The 17,270-nt window shown below is 47.3% G+C and overlaps 1 protein-coding gene across 2 annotated transcripts in view; it reads right to left on the bottom strand.

Moving 5' to 3' along the window:
- Positions 1-5,680: 5,680 nt before the first annotated feature.
- LOC308595579 (uncharacterized protein) overlaps positions 5,681-17,270 on the bottom strand; it is a gene marked incomplete at its 3' end in the record, with an annotated part of 54,419 nt that continues 42,829 nt past the window's right edge. For both annotated transcript variants that reach the window (XM_081209980.1, XM_081209979.1), the window contains one exon: positions 5,681-8,120. In XM_081209980.1, coding sequence (XP_081066106.1) covers positions 5,681-7,993 — 2,313 coding nt within the window. In that variant the 5' untranslated portion in view covers positions 7,994-8,120. The remainder of the gene's footprint in view (positions 8,121-17,270) is intronic.

Here is a 17,270-nt window from a genome sequence, read left to right as displayed (position 1 = left end):
TTTCCATACGGAGCCCACAGGGCCCCAGGGATGCCTGTGCGGGGGAAACGGGGCAAGGGGGTCCTCGTGGGGAATCCCTGGGTGGGCGCCCCATGACCGCCCCCGCCAGGGCGCCTAAGGGGCCAGGGAAAGCCCCCTTCGCAGTAGGAGTGCAGGGATCCAGGCCCTGCCCGTGGGGCCCACGAAAGGCGCTTTGGGGAGCTGGCGGGGGTCTCTGGATCCTTCTCGCCCCTTCTCCCGCGAACCCTTTACCTCTTTGTCCAGGCTCGCGAGTCTCCTTTCCTTTTCTGGATTATCCGGGGGGGGGGATTTCCCTGCCGCCCCTCCTCCCCTTTCCGAAAGCGCGCGCCCCTAGAGCTATGGGGCAGAGCAGCAATCCGGCGCAGAAGCTCCACTTCCGGGAGAAGCTGGCAGTTTGGGAGGGGGGCTCATCCCTCCCTTCTTGCCGGAACAAAAGGCGGGTGGCGAGGAGAAGGAGCAACATATTGGGGAGGGGATTTCGGATTTTGGGGGTGGGGTGAGGGAAGGATGTCCCGGGAGGGGAGGGAAAGAATTGAGCGGGGGCGGGGAGGAAGGTTTTCCCTCTCCCCTCTTCCTCCTGTAGATCAGGAGAGCGGGGGAGGGGCTGATCCTGGCAATCCAATTACTAAGTGGGGTTCACCCCCCCCAATGTTTACATTGCTAAATCCCTCCCTCGCCCACCCCACGCCACTAGCCGTGCGTCCGTGCTTTAGGTATTGGTGCTCTTCAAACCAGGAAGGGGGACAGTTATACGACTCCCCCCAAACCCCAAGACCCCACCACAGGCTCTGACTAAGGCCAGGACAATGACCGTGGACACAGGCACCTTCCATGCACAACAGCCAAGAGGCTCAGAAAAGCAGCCTATACAATTGTAGCAAGAAGCGGATACCATGAATCGGACTGTTTCCTCCGATTATCCAATACTGTATAGAAAACTGTAGAAACGTCAAATAATCGCCAAGTCAACGGTTTGACGGATTTCCTGGGTTCCAACGCCTAATGACTCCTCTGGAATTGGGGGATCCAATTCATAATCCATGATCCCTTAGGAGGCAGGAGGCGATCAAGGGCAGCACATGCCCCAGGCAGAAATCCATCGGGATGGTGGATTGAATCCTAATGCGTTTAAAGCGTTTAAAACAAAACAACTAGTAAGCCTGATCTTTATTGATCTGTTGCAACAGGGTCCTCACTCACCACACGCAGGAGGGAGGAGGAACCCAGAACAATGGCACACAAGGCCTCATATAGAGATTTTAAATTCCCTGCCCTGGAGCTCAAGACTAACCCCAGACCACCCCCCCCCATACATCATACCTACATTACAGAAAGGGCAGATTACAGCAGAAATCTGAGTGGTTTGTTTACCTCCTGTCTGCCAGGTTACCTGTTTAATGGTCACTTGATTGGATTGCCTGGGGAGCCTGGCCAGTATTTTGTGATGATAAATACTTAGTATCTGTGCCAGGTCACAGCCTCACACCCGATTCATATCTTAAATGTGCCCTTAAGACAGGATTTGTGAAGGAAAAGACAATGGGGAGGCTCCTCCCATCTCTTCCTCTCTTTTAAATTGGAACCAGTGAAGGCAGTGAATTCCCTGTGTGCCTTTCTGGAGGTGGTTGTAGGATGGATGGCAGCTAAGGGATTGAGGTTGAATCCAGACGAGGGAGGCAGGTGTGGGGGACTCCCGGTTCCTGATGGCGTAACAGTGCCCCTAAAGGACCAGGTCATCACCTTTCAGTATAGGGGTCAGTGCCCCTATTCCTCCAGCAGCAGCGATTGTGGGGCTTCCTTGCCCACTTCCATTCAGCTCTCTGCCATTCCCAAAGGGCAATTCTTCTTTAGCCATTGTGGGAGCAGACGGGCTGGAAGCTGGAGCGGCTTCCCTTGGAGTAGGCTTTGCTTCCCTTTATGCTGACCTCAGCCTCTTGGATTGTGGCCAGCTTTCCTCTTCCATTTCCCTGAATGCTGAGCAGTGTTGGATGTGTGGGGAAGTGAAATTCACTCCATAATTTTTCCGCAGGGTTCCCTCCGCAGCACAGGATGGGGGGGAGGGAGGAACACGTACTAATAAACGAACACTCCTGTGAATGGAGAGAAGCAGAAAGTGGAGTCCCCTATAGATCAGTATTAGGACCTGTGGCTTTTCAACCTGTTCATAAATGATCTAGAGTTAGGAGTGAGCAGGGAGGGGGCAAAGTTTGCTGGTGGCAGTAAATTGTCCAGGATTGTTCAAACAAAGACAGAATGCAAGGAGCTCCAAAAAGAGCTCTCCAAACGGTGTGATTGGACAGAAAATAGTTTATTGTCAACAAGATTAAAGTGGTGCATGTTGGGGCGCAGGGAAACACCCTCTTAATATCATGTGCAGGATCATGGGGTCTGAACCGGGTTTCTCTGTGTGCTCTAGGAGACCAGGGGAGAGGGGTGAGGGAACAGCTGCAGTCCCCTGTGGTTCCTGTGCAATGTTTGCCATCTTGCCAAAGGTTGCAGGCAGCTTTACCTGCAGCAATTGTATGTTGATTGCCCTCTTAGAAGACAAAGTCCAGCAACTGGAGGAACGTGTAGCTACGCTCCAAAGAATTAGAATTAGGGGAGCTGGTTGCAGCAGGAGGGGGGGAGTCTCCCTGGATGCTTCAGTAGCCGGCCTCCTCTGGGTCTCCTGGTCCCCCTCCTCTCTTCCCTCTGGGTCTGAACTGCTCTCTGCCCCAGCCTCTTCCTGCTCAGCAAACCATGTTTCCTCCTCAGCTTGCAACACCTCCCCTCCCATTCTGCTCCCTTTTCTCCCTCTTTCTGCTCATCGCTATCCCACCACCAGTCCCCAGGATCTGAGCCTTCTTCCTTTGTGGGTCTCCCAGCTGGTGCCTCCCCCCCCCTCACCCCGCCAGTCCATGACAGCAAAAGCAGCCATAGCAGTAAAATCAGTATGATAGTAATATACACTCTGGTCCTCTGGTAGGAAAACTCCCTAGCAGCAGGATTGAATAATAACTTCTGGGAATATGGAAAAGTATTATCTTCTCCCAACCCCAGAATAAGCACAACTCTGGGGTTGCTCCATGGGGTTCATGAGTGAAGATAGGCCCCCCCCAGGAGACTTCCCTCGTACCTGTAGCCCCTCCTTCCCCATCCTGCAAATAGGCTTGGGAGGAAATCTCCCATTCAATTTCAGTATTTCAAGCTTTTTTTCAGAATGCGCAGGGGGCAGGGAGATGCTATGGTGAAGAAGCAGTGTTTGGAGATCATACGGTGGTGGGGGTGACAGAGCTTGGTGCAAAAACCATCTTGCATGCTTGAGCAGAGCAACTCCAGGGCATCAGCAGGGTAGAGGCCACATGCAGAGCAATTCCCACGCTGAGGACAAAAACGCACACAGAGGCAGCAGGACTTCTTCAGTAATAGTTTACTGAGCTTTGAAAGCATACAGTTCTCACTGGGTCCCCAGTGAGGCACAAAACTTATCTCCTGAGAGCAAATCCAGTTTCAGTGGTAAAAAAATACAGCACACAGGATATCTAAGTCAGACACACACACCGGCAGAAGGGAGCAAGGGAGGAAAGAGGCTGGAAGGACACAGGGCAATGGAGGTGTGTCTTTCGCTTCCAGTCATCTCAGAGGGAAGCCAGCAACTCGGCATCTGCAGGGACTTCACGAAGCAAAGCTTTATGCTGGCTATTCCAGGCAAATGCGCATCCTAGAAACACACACTGTGATCTGTGCTATATTGCCTTATCAGTTGTTTTTATGGGGATTTTTCTGTCCCCCCCCAAAAAATATTCATTTTATAACACAAATAAAGAACACAATCAGAAAAACAAACAATACAAACAAAGTCTTGTCATATCCTTATTTTCCTATACATTGTGAAGTGGGCTTCCCCAAGTCCCACCTATCTGATTTTCATTTTACTTCATCTTTAGCAATTTACATATATCATCATTTCTAACAATTTTTTTTTAATCACACTTAAAATAACTTCACATTTTATCACTTACAAATAATACTATTTTAAAATACATTATCTTCTACTTCTAAGCCTGCAGCATATATCCACTTCTAAAGCTATTCTAAGATTTAAATATTAACATATTTTTTTTCAAATATTCCTTAAACTTCTCCCTATCTTCTTCCATCATCTCTTCTCTCTGGTCTCAGAGTCTCCCGGTCAGTTCGGCAAGTTTCATATAGTCCATCATCTTCATCTGCCCTTCTTCGATAGTTGGTAAATCTTGTTTCTTCCAATTCTTTGCTAGCAACATTCTCGCAGTTGTTGTGGCATACAGAAAAAAAGTAACATCTTTATTCGGTATTTAACCCCCCACTATACCAAGTAAAAATGCTTCTGGTTTTTTAACAAATGTGTTTTTCAATACTTTCATCAGTTCATTATAAATACTTTCCCAGAAGTCTTTTTCCTTGGGGCACGTCCACCACATGTGGTAAAAGGTTCGTTCTTTTTCTTTATATTTCCAGCATTTATTATCATGAGTACGATACATTTTTGCAAACTTCACTGGTGTTAAATACCATCTATACATCATTTTCAACAAGTTTTCTTTTAATACATTACAAGCTGTAAATTTGATTCCTTTGTTCCACAATTTCTCCCAATCTACCATCATGATATTGTGCCCCACATCCCTGGCCCATTCAGTCATTACAGATTTGTCTTGTTCATCTTTCGTATGCCATTCCAGCAATAAATTATACATCTTAGATAGGTTTTTTGGTTTTGTATCTAATAATTCCATTTCCAGTTTGGATTTCTCTCTTTGAAAACCAATTTTCTTGTCCATTTTAAACACTTCATTTATCTGGATGTACTGGAACCTATCATCTAATTTATCTTTCAACAGATCACAAGATTTTAATCTAAATTGGTCCCCTACTTCCATCAGAATAGCATTATACTTCAACCACGTATCTTTCATATTCAACCTTTTATGGGTCTTGGCTTCCAATGGTGAGCCAAATCACTTGTTTTTCAAGGGTTCTCGCAATGCGTCAGCTGAGTATGGGGGAATGCATTCTCAGGCAGATCAGCTTTCCTGGGAGCAGGAGGGGGGGGGGGAATTGACCCTCCTCTTTTCCAGTGGTCTCAGAAGCAGGGAGTGACACCGATACAGAGCAGATTAGACAGGAGTTACCTAGCTAAGAGATAAGGACAAGAGAAACAGACTCAGCTTGCCCTGAAGCAGGAATACGGATTTCTTCGGAGTTCATTGCTGGGAAGAAGAGTGGACACTGAGAGGAACATGTCCCACACTCCATACATCTAAATGGGTTCTCCCCTGTGAGAGTCCATAGATGTTTCTTAAACATTCCATTATAATTAAATCACTTTCTGTAATCTTTCCATTTAAACTGCTTCTCCTCATGTCTGTTGATGGTTTGTAGGGGTTCAGCTCTAAAAGTTCATCCTGTGCATGAGTCTGTTGATTTAGAACTTCCACTAGAAATGGACCTCTACCTTTATTTAACTTCCTGACACTTATATGGTTTGTCTCCTGTGTGAGTTTGTTAATGTAAATCAAGGGTTCCACTCTGCCTGAAGCTTTACGGCTCTCAATGCATTTAAAGGGTTTTTCCCCTGTGTGAGTCCATTGATGTCTTCTAAGGGTTACATTGAAACTGAAGCTCCTCCGCACTCCATTCATTCATATGGTTTCTCCCCTATGTGAGTCAGTTGATGTCTATTAAGGTGTCCACTCTGACTGAATTTCTTTCCGCACACCATGCATTTAAATGGTTTTTCCCCTGTGTGAGTCTGTTGATGTCTTCTAAGGTTTCGATTATCACTAAAGCTCTTTCCACACTCCAGACATTTAAATGGTTTCTCCCCTGTGTGAGTCCGTTGATGTCTTCTAAGGGTTCCATTATCACAATAGCTCTTTCCGCACTCCATACATTCATATGGTTTCTCCCCCGTGTGAGTCCGTTGATGTATTCTAAGAGTTCCATTATCACGAAAGCTCTTTCCGCACTCAATACATTCATATGGTTTCTCCCCCGTGTGAGTCTGTTGATGTCTTCTAAGGGTTCCATTATCACAAAAGCTCTTTCCGCACTCCATACATTCATATGGTTTCTCCCCCGTGTGAGTCTGTTGATGTCTTCTAAGGGTTCCATTATCACAAAAGCTCTTTCCACACTCCATACATTCATATGGGTTCTCCCCTGTGTGAGTCTGTTGATGTCTTCTAAGGGTTGCATTGAAACTGAAGCTCTTTCCGCACTCTATACATTTATATGGTTTCTCCCCTGTGTGAGTCATTTGATGCTTTTTGAGGTGTCCACTCTGACGGAATTTCTTTCCGCACTCCATGCATTTAAATGATTTCTCGCCTGTGTGAGTCCGTTGATGTATACTGAGGGCTCCACTCTGACTGAAGCTATTTCCGCACTCCAGACATTTAAATGGTTTCTCCCCTGTGTGAGTCCGTTGATGTGTTCTAAGCTTTCCATTATCACTAAAGCTATTTCCGCACTCCAGACATTTAAATGGTTTCCCCCCTGTGTGAGTCCATAGATGTCGTCTAAGGGCTGCATTGAAACTGAAGCTCCTTCCGCACTCCATACATTCATATGGTTTCTCCCCCGTGTGAGTCCGTTGATGTATTCTAAGGGTTCCATTATCACGAAAGCTCTTTCCGCACTCCATACATTTACATGGTTTCTCACCTGTGTGAGTCTGTTGATGTCTTCTAAGGGTTCCATTATCACTAAATCTCTTTCCGCACTCAATGCATTTAAATGGTTTTTCCCCTGTGTGAGTCCGTTGATGTTTTCTAAGGTTTGCATTGAAACTGAAGCTCTTTCCACACTCCATACATTTATATGGTTTCTCCCCTGTGTGAGTCTGTTGATGTCTTCTAAGGGTTCCATTATCACTAAATCTCTTTCCGCACTCCATACATTTATATGGTTTTTCCCCTGTGAGAGTCAGATGACGCATATTGAGGAGTCGACTCTGACTGAATTTCCTTCCCCACTCCATGCATTTATATGGTTTCTCCCCTGTGTGAGTCTGTTGATGTCTTCTAAGGGTTCCATTATCACTAAATCTCTTTCCGCACTCAATGCATTTAAATGGTTTTTCCCCTGTGTGAGTCCGTTGATGTCGTCTAAGGTTTGCATTGAAACGGAAGCTCTTTCCACACTCCATACATTTATATGGTTTCTCCCCTGTGTGAGTCCGTTGATGTGTTCTAAGGGTTCTATTATCACGAAAGCTCTTTCCGCACTCCATACATTCATATGGTTTCTCCTCTGTGTGAGTCCGTTGATGTGTTCTAAGGGTTCTATTATCACGAAAGCTCTTTCCGCACTCCATACATTCATATGGTTTCTCCCCTGTGTGAATCCGTTGATGTGTTCTAAGGGTTCCATTATCACGAAAGCTCTTTCCACACTCTATACATTTAAATGGTTTTTCCCCTGTGTGAGTCCATTGATGTCGTCTAAGGTTTGCATTGAAACTGAAGCTCTTTCCACACTCCATACATTCATATGGTTTCTCCCCTGTGTGAGTCTGTTGATGTATTCTAAAGTTTCCATTATCACGAAAGCTCTTTCCACACTCCATACATTCATATGGTTTCTCCCCTGTGTGAGTCTTTTGATGTGTTCTAAGGTTTCCATTATCACGAAAGCTCTTTCCACACTCCATACATTTAAAAGGTTTCTCCCCTGTGTGAGTCAGTTGGTGCCTATTTAGGCTTCCACTCTGACTGAATTGCCTTCCGCACTCCATGCATTTAAATGGTTTTTCCCCTGTGTGAGTCCGTTGATGTATATTGAGGTGTCCCCTATGACTGAAGTTCTTCCCACACTCCGTGCATTTGAATCCTTTCTTCCCCATGTTAGTCGGCTGATGTGTTCTATCAGTGAAAGTCTTTTCACACTCTATACCTTTAAATGGTTTCGCCACTTTTGGGGTTTGTTGATGTGAGCTATGTGTGCTCATTCAATGAAGCATGTTCCACATTTCACACATGCCAATGTCTATATCTAATGAAAAAAAAGGTGCCCTTTCCCCTGGAAGTCTGTCTCTCTTCTCCATGACCATCCTCAGTGTGGGAGGAAAGGAAATCCTGTTTGGGTTTCAAGGAAGAGAACAAAGGGAAAGAGAGCACATCAAACGCCATTAGCAGTTTTCTTATTTCAGCATCTCCTATATTCCCCTGCCTCCTACCCATGTTCCCAGTTTTTATGAAATGAAGATGCAATGTCATCACATGATAGTAATTCATCAGCAACCTTTCGTTATCCTCAATCATCATTATTAAAGCAGCATGATCTTGGAAAACAGCCTTTTCACATCAATTATTTTCTCACAGGAAATGCAGCTTCTCTCTCTCCATGAAAAGGCCCTCTCTCTCTCTGATCCATCGTTCCTTTGGACATTTCCCATCATCGGCATCATAATCCTCCATCCACCCCTGTTTCCACCTCTAAATCTTCATGAATCACCTGCACAGTCCCAATGGCCTCAGGAAGTCCATGTGGACCATTATATGAGACCCAGGTCTTCCTCTTTTCCAGGGAGTGAGGTCTGGGTGAGTCAGAGAACTAGTGGCAAGGCTTGGTGCTTGGGGTCAGCTGAATGGGTGCTCAGGGAAGCTCCTGTTCTTGGAGACGGATCTCCGTCTACATGCCTTGCATTGCATGGAGACAGCAGGAGAAGCAGAAAGAGAGCAGCTGGTAAATGGGAAACACCCCTCCCCCATTGTTCCTTATAATAATGATGTGCTGCCTGATCTCTTGCACTGAAAAGCTGGATATTCAAAGCAAAGGGATAACTGCACTTAGTGGAAACTTCATCCTTGAATATGTAGTACAGATTCATTAACAACCTGAAGTTGTGTTATTTCTTGAGATATGAATTTATTCCTGATCTGAGCGTTTTTTCCTACTCTCCTAACTACATGTCAGTCTAGGAGATCGTTATGAAGGAGCAAGTTCTGCAACTTAGAGCCCTAAACAGCCTCGGCCCTGTAGACCTGAAGGAGTGTCCCCAGCCCCATCCTTCACTCTGAACACTGAGGTTCTCCTCTGAGGGTCTTCTGCTGGTTCCCTCCCTTCAGAGGTCAAGGAAATGAACAACTACCTGACATTTAGAAGATAGTTGAAGGGAGACCTGTATCAGGAGGTTTTTAATGTTTGATGTTTTACTGTCTTTTATGTGTACTGGAAACCCAACCAGATGGGCAGGGTATAAATACTACAATCATTTGTATTATCTTGTGATTTTTTTGAATTTATTTTGAAATTTGTAGTGTAATATCAGGTCATGAAATGTTTTGGGTGGAGAAAATCACAGGGTTGCTGTAAACAATAATCCCACCCACACACTCTCATTCACATACAGTCTGTAAATTTGGGAAGGTCACACAGCTCACCTGTGCTAATACTGGCAGTCTTTGGCCTGCATAGGCACACCCTGTCTATAGAGCCTCCAGCCACAAGCACTGTCTACCATGAAAATGGGTCCTTTGACTGGGAAGAATCTCAGCTTGTCGGTCACTCTGACATTGCCTATAAAAAGTAAGAGGAACAGAAATGCCTTTGAGGTGCACCTTCTATATCAATCCTGAGATCAATTAAATAGGTTCTGCACCCCTGTTTCTGATGACAGGTGTACATTATTCTCATCCTCAATAAACCATGCAGTGGAAAAGACACTTGAAGATGGAAGCCTGAGAGAGAGGGAAAGGTTTCTGGCTGCTTCCTGGGTCGGATTGCGGAAACAAAGAGCTGCTTCTGAGAAGGCCTCCCCTCTTCCTCTTCCTCTTCCTCTTCCTCTTTCTTCTCCTCTCCAGGGTGAACAATGGTTGGACTGAGCAAACTCGCTGTGTCTGGACAGGGCAGGAGCTTATGGGGTTGGAAGAGGATGGAGGTTGCAGGAAGGAAGGGGTGGGGGGACAGGACCCCCCACTTTCCAGGGATCCTTTTCTGGTTTCCGTCTCCCTAAAGACTGGTCTCCTCCCCCCAACCCCGCCAATGCTGCGCTTCCTTGCCCCGGGGATGCTCCCCTCCCTCCTCCCCCCGGCTCCCCCACCCTTGCCCCCCCTCCCAGAGTCTCCCCTGCACCCAGAGGCCTCCTTGGCGTGGCTCACCCCTCACCATGCGCGACCCATCTCTGACATTATCCCCTGACATTATCCCCTCTCCCCTCAATCGCAAAAGATTCACATATCTTATAAATACAGGAAAACACGGTGTCTGCATTTTAAGAATGGGATTTACGGACTGTGCCAGCACATACACAGGAGCCCTGACCAGTTGGCATGGCAACCTTGATGGCCCCAGACAGAAGACCATCAAGGACACAACGGACTTGCATATGGGAGTAGATTCAACACGGACTGGAACAAAGGACAATGATCAGATCTCCCCTCTGGGGACAGGAAACTGTCAACTCCCCTTTGTCTTCTGGAAGTGACTCATGGGGAGGGGGAAAGAGGAACCAGCAAGGTGTCAAGATACTCAGGTGCTTGGTGTCAGCTGAATGGGTGCTCAGGGAATCTCCTGTTCTTGGAGATGGACCTCTGTCTACATGCCTTGCATTGCATGGAGAGAGCAGGAGAAGCAGAAGGAAAGCAGCTGGCAAATGGGTAACACCCCCCCCCATTGTTCCTTATAATAATGATGTGCTGCCTGATCTCTTGCACCGTCTTCTGACACAGGACTATCCTAATCTGGCACTGACAAAGCTGGATATTCAAGGCAAATGGATAACTGTACTTAGTGGAAACGAAATAAATGGAGAAGAGACAGCTGATCCAAAAGGAATAAGGAAAGGATTCTTGGACTTTTACAAGCAATTATATAAAAATAAGGAAAGGAATAATAATAAGAAAATAGAAAGATATCTAAAAGAGAAAATGGTGCGGAAGATCCCGACAGACCAAAAAGCGCAACTGAATGCCCCAATAGAAAAAGAAGAAGTAAAAGAAGTGATAAAGGAGTTGAAGAGAGGGAAAGCTCCGGGTCCAGATGGGTTTACATCTAGCTACTATAAAGAAATGAAAGAGGTGCTGGTGACCCCGTTGACTGTTGTTATGAACAACATTTTGAAAGAAAGAGACATTCCAGAAACATGGAAAGAAGCATATATTACATTGATCCCAAAACAAGATTCGGATTTAACCCAAGTGAAGAATTATAGGCCTATTTCATTACTGAATACTGACTATAAGATTTTTGCTGGCATTCTAGCGAAGAGACTGAAAAAGATATTAACAAGATTAATACATAAAGATCAAGCAGGCTTCCTACCAGGCAGACAAATGAGAGATAACATAAGAAATATAATTAATGTTATAGAATATCTGTCTGGTAGGGGAGATAAACAAGCAATCTTAATGTTTGTGGATGCAGAAAAGGCCTTTGATAACGTAATTTGGGAGTTTATGTTGAAAAACTTGGAATATATGGAGGTGGGACAAGAGTTCTTCAATGGCATAAAGGCAATCTATACTGAGCAGAGAGCAAAACTGATAGTAAACAATGTGATTACCGAAGATATAAAAATATCTAAAGGAACAAGACAAGGTTGCCCATTATCGCCATTGTTATTCATAACGGTTCTGGAAGTCTTTTTAAATGCAATTAGACATAATAACCAAATAAAAGGGGTAACGGTGGGGCTGAATGAGTATAAAGTTAAAGCCTTTGCCGATGATTTGGTAATGACTATGGAAGAACCAACAGAAAGCGTAAAGGAGGTATTGGAAGAGATGGAAAAATTTGGAAAGGTGGCAGGATTCAGATTGAATAAGAGAAAGACGAAGATGATTGTAAAAAATATGGAACAAAATATGATTGAATCATTGCAGCAACAAACTGAGATAGAGGTGGTGAAAAAGGTTAAATATTTGGGAATTTGGTTATCACCTAAGAATATTGATTTGTATCAAAATAATTATATCCCGGTTTGGAAGGGAATAAAAAAGGATCTGGATGTGTGGGCCAGAATGAAATTATCACTTTGGGGAAGAATATCTACGATAAAAATGACGGTGCTACCAAAGATGTTATTTTTATTTCAGACCATACCCATATTAAAGGGTATAGGAATCTTTAAAGAATGGCAAAAAGTGATTTCAAGGTATATCTGGCAGGGAAAGAAGCCTAGAATAAAATTTAAGTTATTGACAGATGCTAAAGAAAGAGGAGGCTTCGCCCTGCCAGATATGAGACTACTACGAGGCAGCATGTTTATGCTGGGTAAAAGAATGGATAAAGTTAGAAAACAATGAATTATTGGATCTTGAAGGTTTTGATAACAGATTTGGATGGCGCGCGTATTTATGGTGTGATAAAAAGAAGGTTCACAAAGGATTTGGAAATCACATCTTCAGGGGTTCTTTAATAGAAGTGTGGGAAAGATATAAAAATATATTGGAACCAAAAGTCCCGCACTGGTTGTCTCCGTTGGAGGCAATGAGTGTTAAGAAAATTAATATGAGGAAAAAATGGGGTACATATGGTGCATTGGTGATTAACGAAGGAGGGAAATGGAAATTGAAGCCATATGAACAAGTTAAAGAGTATATATATGATTGGCTGCATTATCGTCAAGTAAATGAAATAATTAAAAAAGATCTGAAGGAAAAAGGTTTTTCGGAAAATGAATCAAGTTTCCAAAAAGACATAATAAACAATGAGTATAAAACTCTGTCAAAAATGTATAAGATATTGCTGGAATGGCATACTAAGGATGAAGAGGTTAAATCGGTGATGATACAGTGGGCAAAGGATTTTGGGTATAACATTCAATTTGAGGAATGGGAAAAATTGTGGAAAGAGAATATAAAATTTACGGCATGTACGCTATTGAAAGAGAATGTAATGAAAATGTTTTATAGATGGTATATGACTCCTGTAAAACAAGCAAAGATGTATAAGGTTGATAACAAATGTTGGAAATGCAAAGATAAAGAAGGGACGTTTTTCCATCAGTGGTGGGAGTGTAAGAAGGTAAAAAGTTTCTGGGAAATGATATACAATGAGATGAAAAAAATGTTAAGATATACTTTTGTGAAAAAACCAGAAGCTTTTCTTTTAGGTATTGCAGGAAAGGACATAAGAAGAAAGGACTGTAAGCTTTTCCAATATGCTGTAACGGCAGCCAGAATCCTGTTGGCCCAGAAGTGGAAACAAGAGGAGATACCGACTGTCAGGGGTTCAGGAGCAGAGGCAAGGGCAAGGGAGGAAACAGAGAGCGAGGGGGAGGAGGCAGAAGAAAAGATGAGTGATGACGACGACCCGAGATCTCCGAGTCTTTCCAGTGAATCAGAAGATTCACAGAAAGGAGCACCAGTGGCCAGGGCAAGGGGGGAGCCTAGGGGGACACCCCAGGAAGATAGAGCCAGAGGGGACTCAGAGGGGAGCAGTTGGAGATCGGGACCAGCGTCACCGCCAGAGAGCAGGGAAGAGGAAGGGCGCCAGGGATCAAGCGCTGGCAGCTCACAACAGGAGGGAGGGCACGAGTCAGGAGTGGCCACACCTCCATCGGGGAGCAAAGAAACGGTCAGACGGAAAGTGGAAGGTTGGGCGCGCGCGCCAAGTTCAAATGCACAGGAAAGTGACGCAGTAGGCAGCCCGGAGAGGGAGCCAGGTCCTAAAGCCCGGTGCAAGGAGACAGGAGGGTCCGGGGGGTCAGCGTCGGAGGAGTCCCGGAGGGAGGAGACCCCGGGGGGCAGAGGGACCCAGAGGAGAACAGTCAGGCGGAAAAGGTGGAGTAAGGCTAGGATATTAAGTTGGTGCACAAGGGGCGGAGACTCAGACGGAGCTTCGCCGATCTAACCATAAGACGTAGAGTTGCACGCAGCAGCTTGAGAATGGAAACTGTAACTCAATAAAGACTTTTACTTAATGATCGCTGGCTAGCGTGATCCTCTGTGAGCTAGGATCGGGGAGCAACTCTGACAGTAAGTTCCGTCCCATAAATTGTGGGCATCTACGGCCTCACGGAGAGGAGAGAAAGCGGGTGCCTACTAGCGAGCTCACGAACGGCAGACAACATGACGGCTGAACAGCAGATAGCGGAACTCAGAGAAGCAGTGACACGACTGAATGCCGAGGCACTTGCATCCAGGAAGAGAGAGGAGGACGCAGCTGCCGCCTACAGGGATCTCCAGGTCAGGTTGGAAGTGCTTACTAAGCAAGGGCAACTGACCCCCAAACCGGAGGGGATTGGGTTGGGGAGACGAACAGGCGGTCTGGTCTCTCACTTCGATGGGAATCTGCAACAGTACCCCAACTTTAGAGCAGATGTAATGTGTGCACTGCAACTGCTGAACAAAGACTTTAGAGATGAGCAAGAGAAAGTGGGATTCATCATGTCCCATTTGCATGGAGATGCTAAAGCATGGCTGCGCAATTTGTGGAGGGATAAGGATCCGGCGCTCCAAAATGCGGATGCCTTTATTAAAGCGATGGATGGGTGCTTTTTATCAAGCATTGACGTGGATCTTGCTCGGCAGCAGATACATGGACTGAAGCAAGGGAGGGCCAGCGTAAGGCAGTACCATGCCCGCTTTTTCGCTTTGGTCAGTGCCCTGGAATGGGACAGAGATTCGGCTCCTGTAAGAGACCTGTTTTGGGAGGGATTGCACGGCTCAGTTAAAGATGAAATTGCGAGGGGGGAGAGACCCCGGACCACGCAGGAGATCGTTCAGAGGGCGCTGGCGGTGGGGGTGCGGCTGGAAGAACGTCCGTGGAGCAGGGACGAAGGGCGTGGAGGGCGCGAACCAGCCAGGGGCTCCTCCTTCCTTCCCAGAGAAGCAGCGCGTGCGCAATCCACGCCTCCGTCAGGAGGAGGGGCGGAACCTATGGAGGTTGGAAGTGCAAGGGCTCAGTCAGCAGCCAGAGCCCTAGCACCGGCAACAGTGAAAGCAAAGCCTCCTAGAGGGAACAGGAAGTGTTATATCTGCGATGATCCACAGCATATGGCGAAAGAGTGTCCCCGGAGGCTCCACAAGCACACTGCAGCCTCAGCAATGGTAACTGCAGCAACGCAGCAAGGAGAACCACAGCAGGGAAACGACGGAGTCTGGCTGGAGGAAGAGGCGCTGGGGCCCAGCCAGACGTGTCAGTGAAGCAGTCCCCAGAGATTTTACAGCCCATGGACCCCCTCCCACCCAAGCCAGTAGTGAGGCTCACCGCATCGCTCCAGCTGCCCAATGGAATCACCATGGACGTGCCAATCACCATTGACTCAGGAAGCAATGCGGACTTTATAGGGCAGGACTTTGTCGACCGGCACGCCATACAGTTGCTGCCTGCCACGCTGCCCCTGCAGGTTGTCACGGTGGATGGCAGGGAGCTGCTCGGGGGGCAAGTGGTGAAGCAGACGCCACCAATGGTGATGCGACTTGGGAATCACAGGGAAATCATCAGCTTCAACGTCACTCAACTATCGGACATGCCCATTGTATTGGGCATGAGTTGGCTGGACACGCACAGCCCGACGCTGGCTTGGTACCAGAGGCAGCTGACCTTCGGCTCTTCCTTTTGTGCTGAACACTGCATCGTGCCCCGGCAGGAAGGAGAGGAAGAGGAGTCACAGCTGCAGCTAGGCACGCTGCAAGCGGTTCCCCACAAGTACGCAGAATTTTTGGAGGTTTTCTGCGAGAAGGAGGCAGACAGGCTACCCCCCCACAGACCATATGACTGCAAAATTGACCTGCTGCCGGGGGCGGCGCTGCCCAAAGGGAAGCTGTATTCCATGTCTGAGGACGAACTGCAGGAACTCAAAGAGTTCATAGATCATAATTTGGAGCGCGGTTTCATCCGAGAGTCCAAGGTAGCGGGGGGCAGTCCTGTATTCTTTGTTAAGAAGCGGGACACGCCCCAAAAACGGCTTGTAGTGGACTATCGCATCTTAAACAGTGTGACCAAGCCATCGGACTTCCCCATGCCCCGAATCGACGACCTCCTCGCAAAGGTACGGAAGGGCAGCGTGTTCACCAAGTTGGACCTGCGAGGGGCGTACAACCTCATTCGCATGCGGGAAGGAGATGAGTGGAAGACAGCCATGTTCACGCCCCTGGGCACCTACGAATATAGAGTTATGCCTTTTGGATTGCAAAATGGCTCCCACGTGTTTCAAGCGTTCATGCATCACGTGTTGGCGGGGCTCCTCTACAAGACGTGCGTCTGTTTCTTGGATGACATCCTGATCTTTTCGGAATCGCAGCAGGAGCATGACAGACACGTCAAGGAAGTGCTGAGCAGGCTACAGCAGCATAGGCTTTACGCCAAGCTGGAGAAGTGCCAGTTCGACGTGACGGAGGTGGATTTCCTGGGCTACAAGTTGTCTGACAAGGGGCTCGCCATGGACAGCGCCAAGGTTCGAGCAGTGTTGGATTGGAAAAGCTCACGCAACCGGAAGGAGGTCCAACGCTTTGTCGGCTTCGTGAACTTTTATCGCAAGTTTATCAAAGGCTTTGCTATGCAGACGGCGGCCATCACGGACACGCTCAGCTCCAAGAAAAAGAAGTTCATCTGGACAGAGCAGGCGGAGCAGTCCTTTCAGGCACTCAAGCGGCTCTTCGCGTCGGAAGAGCAGCTGCTTCATGTCAACCCCAGCAGGCCGATGAGGGTGGAGACAGACGCCTCGGACAGAGCCGTGGGAGCAGTCCTGCTGCAGAAAGACCCGCAGGGGGTTTGGAGGCCGGGAGCGTTTTACTCCAGGAAGCTCAGCAAGTCCGAACAGAACTACACCATCTGGGACAGGGAGTTGCTGGCCATTCATGCAGCGTTCAAAGCGTGGAGGCACTTCCTGATCGGCGCCAAGCACACGGTGCAGGTCTGCACGGACCACAAGAATCTGGAGCACTGGCGCACGGCGCAGTTCCTGAACCAGAGGCAGATACGTTGGGCTGAGTTCTTTGCGAACTTCGACTTCCGAATAGAGTATGTCCCGGGGGACACCAACATCATGGCGGATGCTCTCTCCCGTAAGCCGCAGTATCTGGAGGAGGCAACACCAGCGGCCGCCATGCACATCTTCGTACCAACAGTGTGGGCGTGCGCTGCGGCAACAGTTGACCTGGAGGCGGTGCGACGAGCGTTGCAGGATGACTCCTTCGCGCAAGCAAAGATGGCAGAGGTGCACAGGGGCACGGCAGCGACCGACGAGTTCCAGCTGCGAGATGGATTGCTCATCCGTAAAGGGGCCATCTACGTGCCAGGAGACGAACTTCGCGCCAAGGTACTGCAGCAGCTGCACG

Source organism: Podarcis bocagei, assembly GCF_964188305.1.
Source record: "Podarcis bocagei genome assembly, chromosome: 10".
Taxonomy (NCBI): Eukaryota; Metazoa; Chordata; class Lepidosauria; order Squamata; family Lacertidae; genus Podarcis; species Podarcis bocagei.
This window is presented reverse-complemented; position numbering and strand designations above follow the sequence as displayed.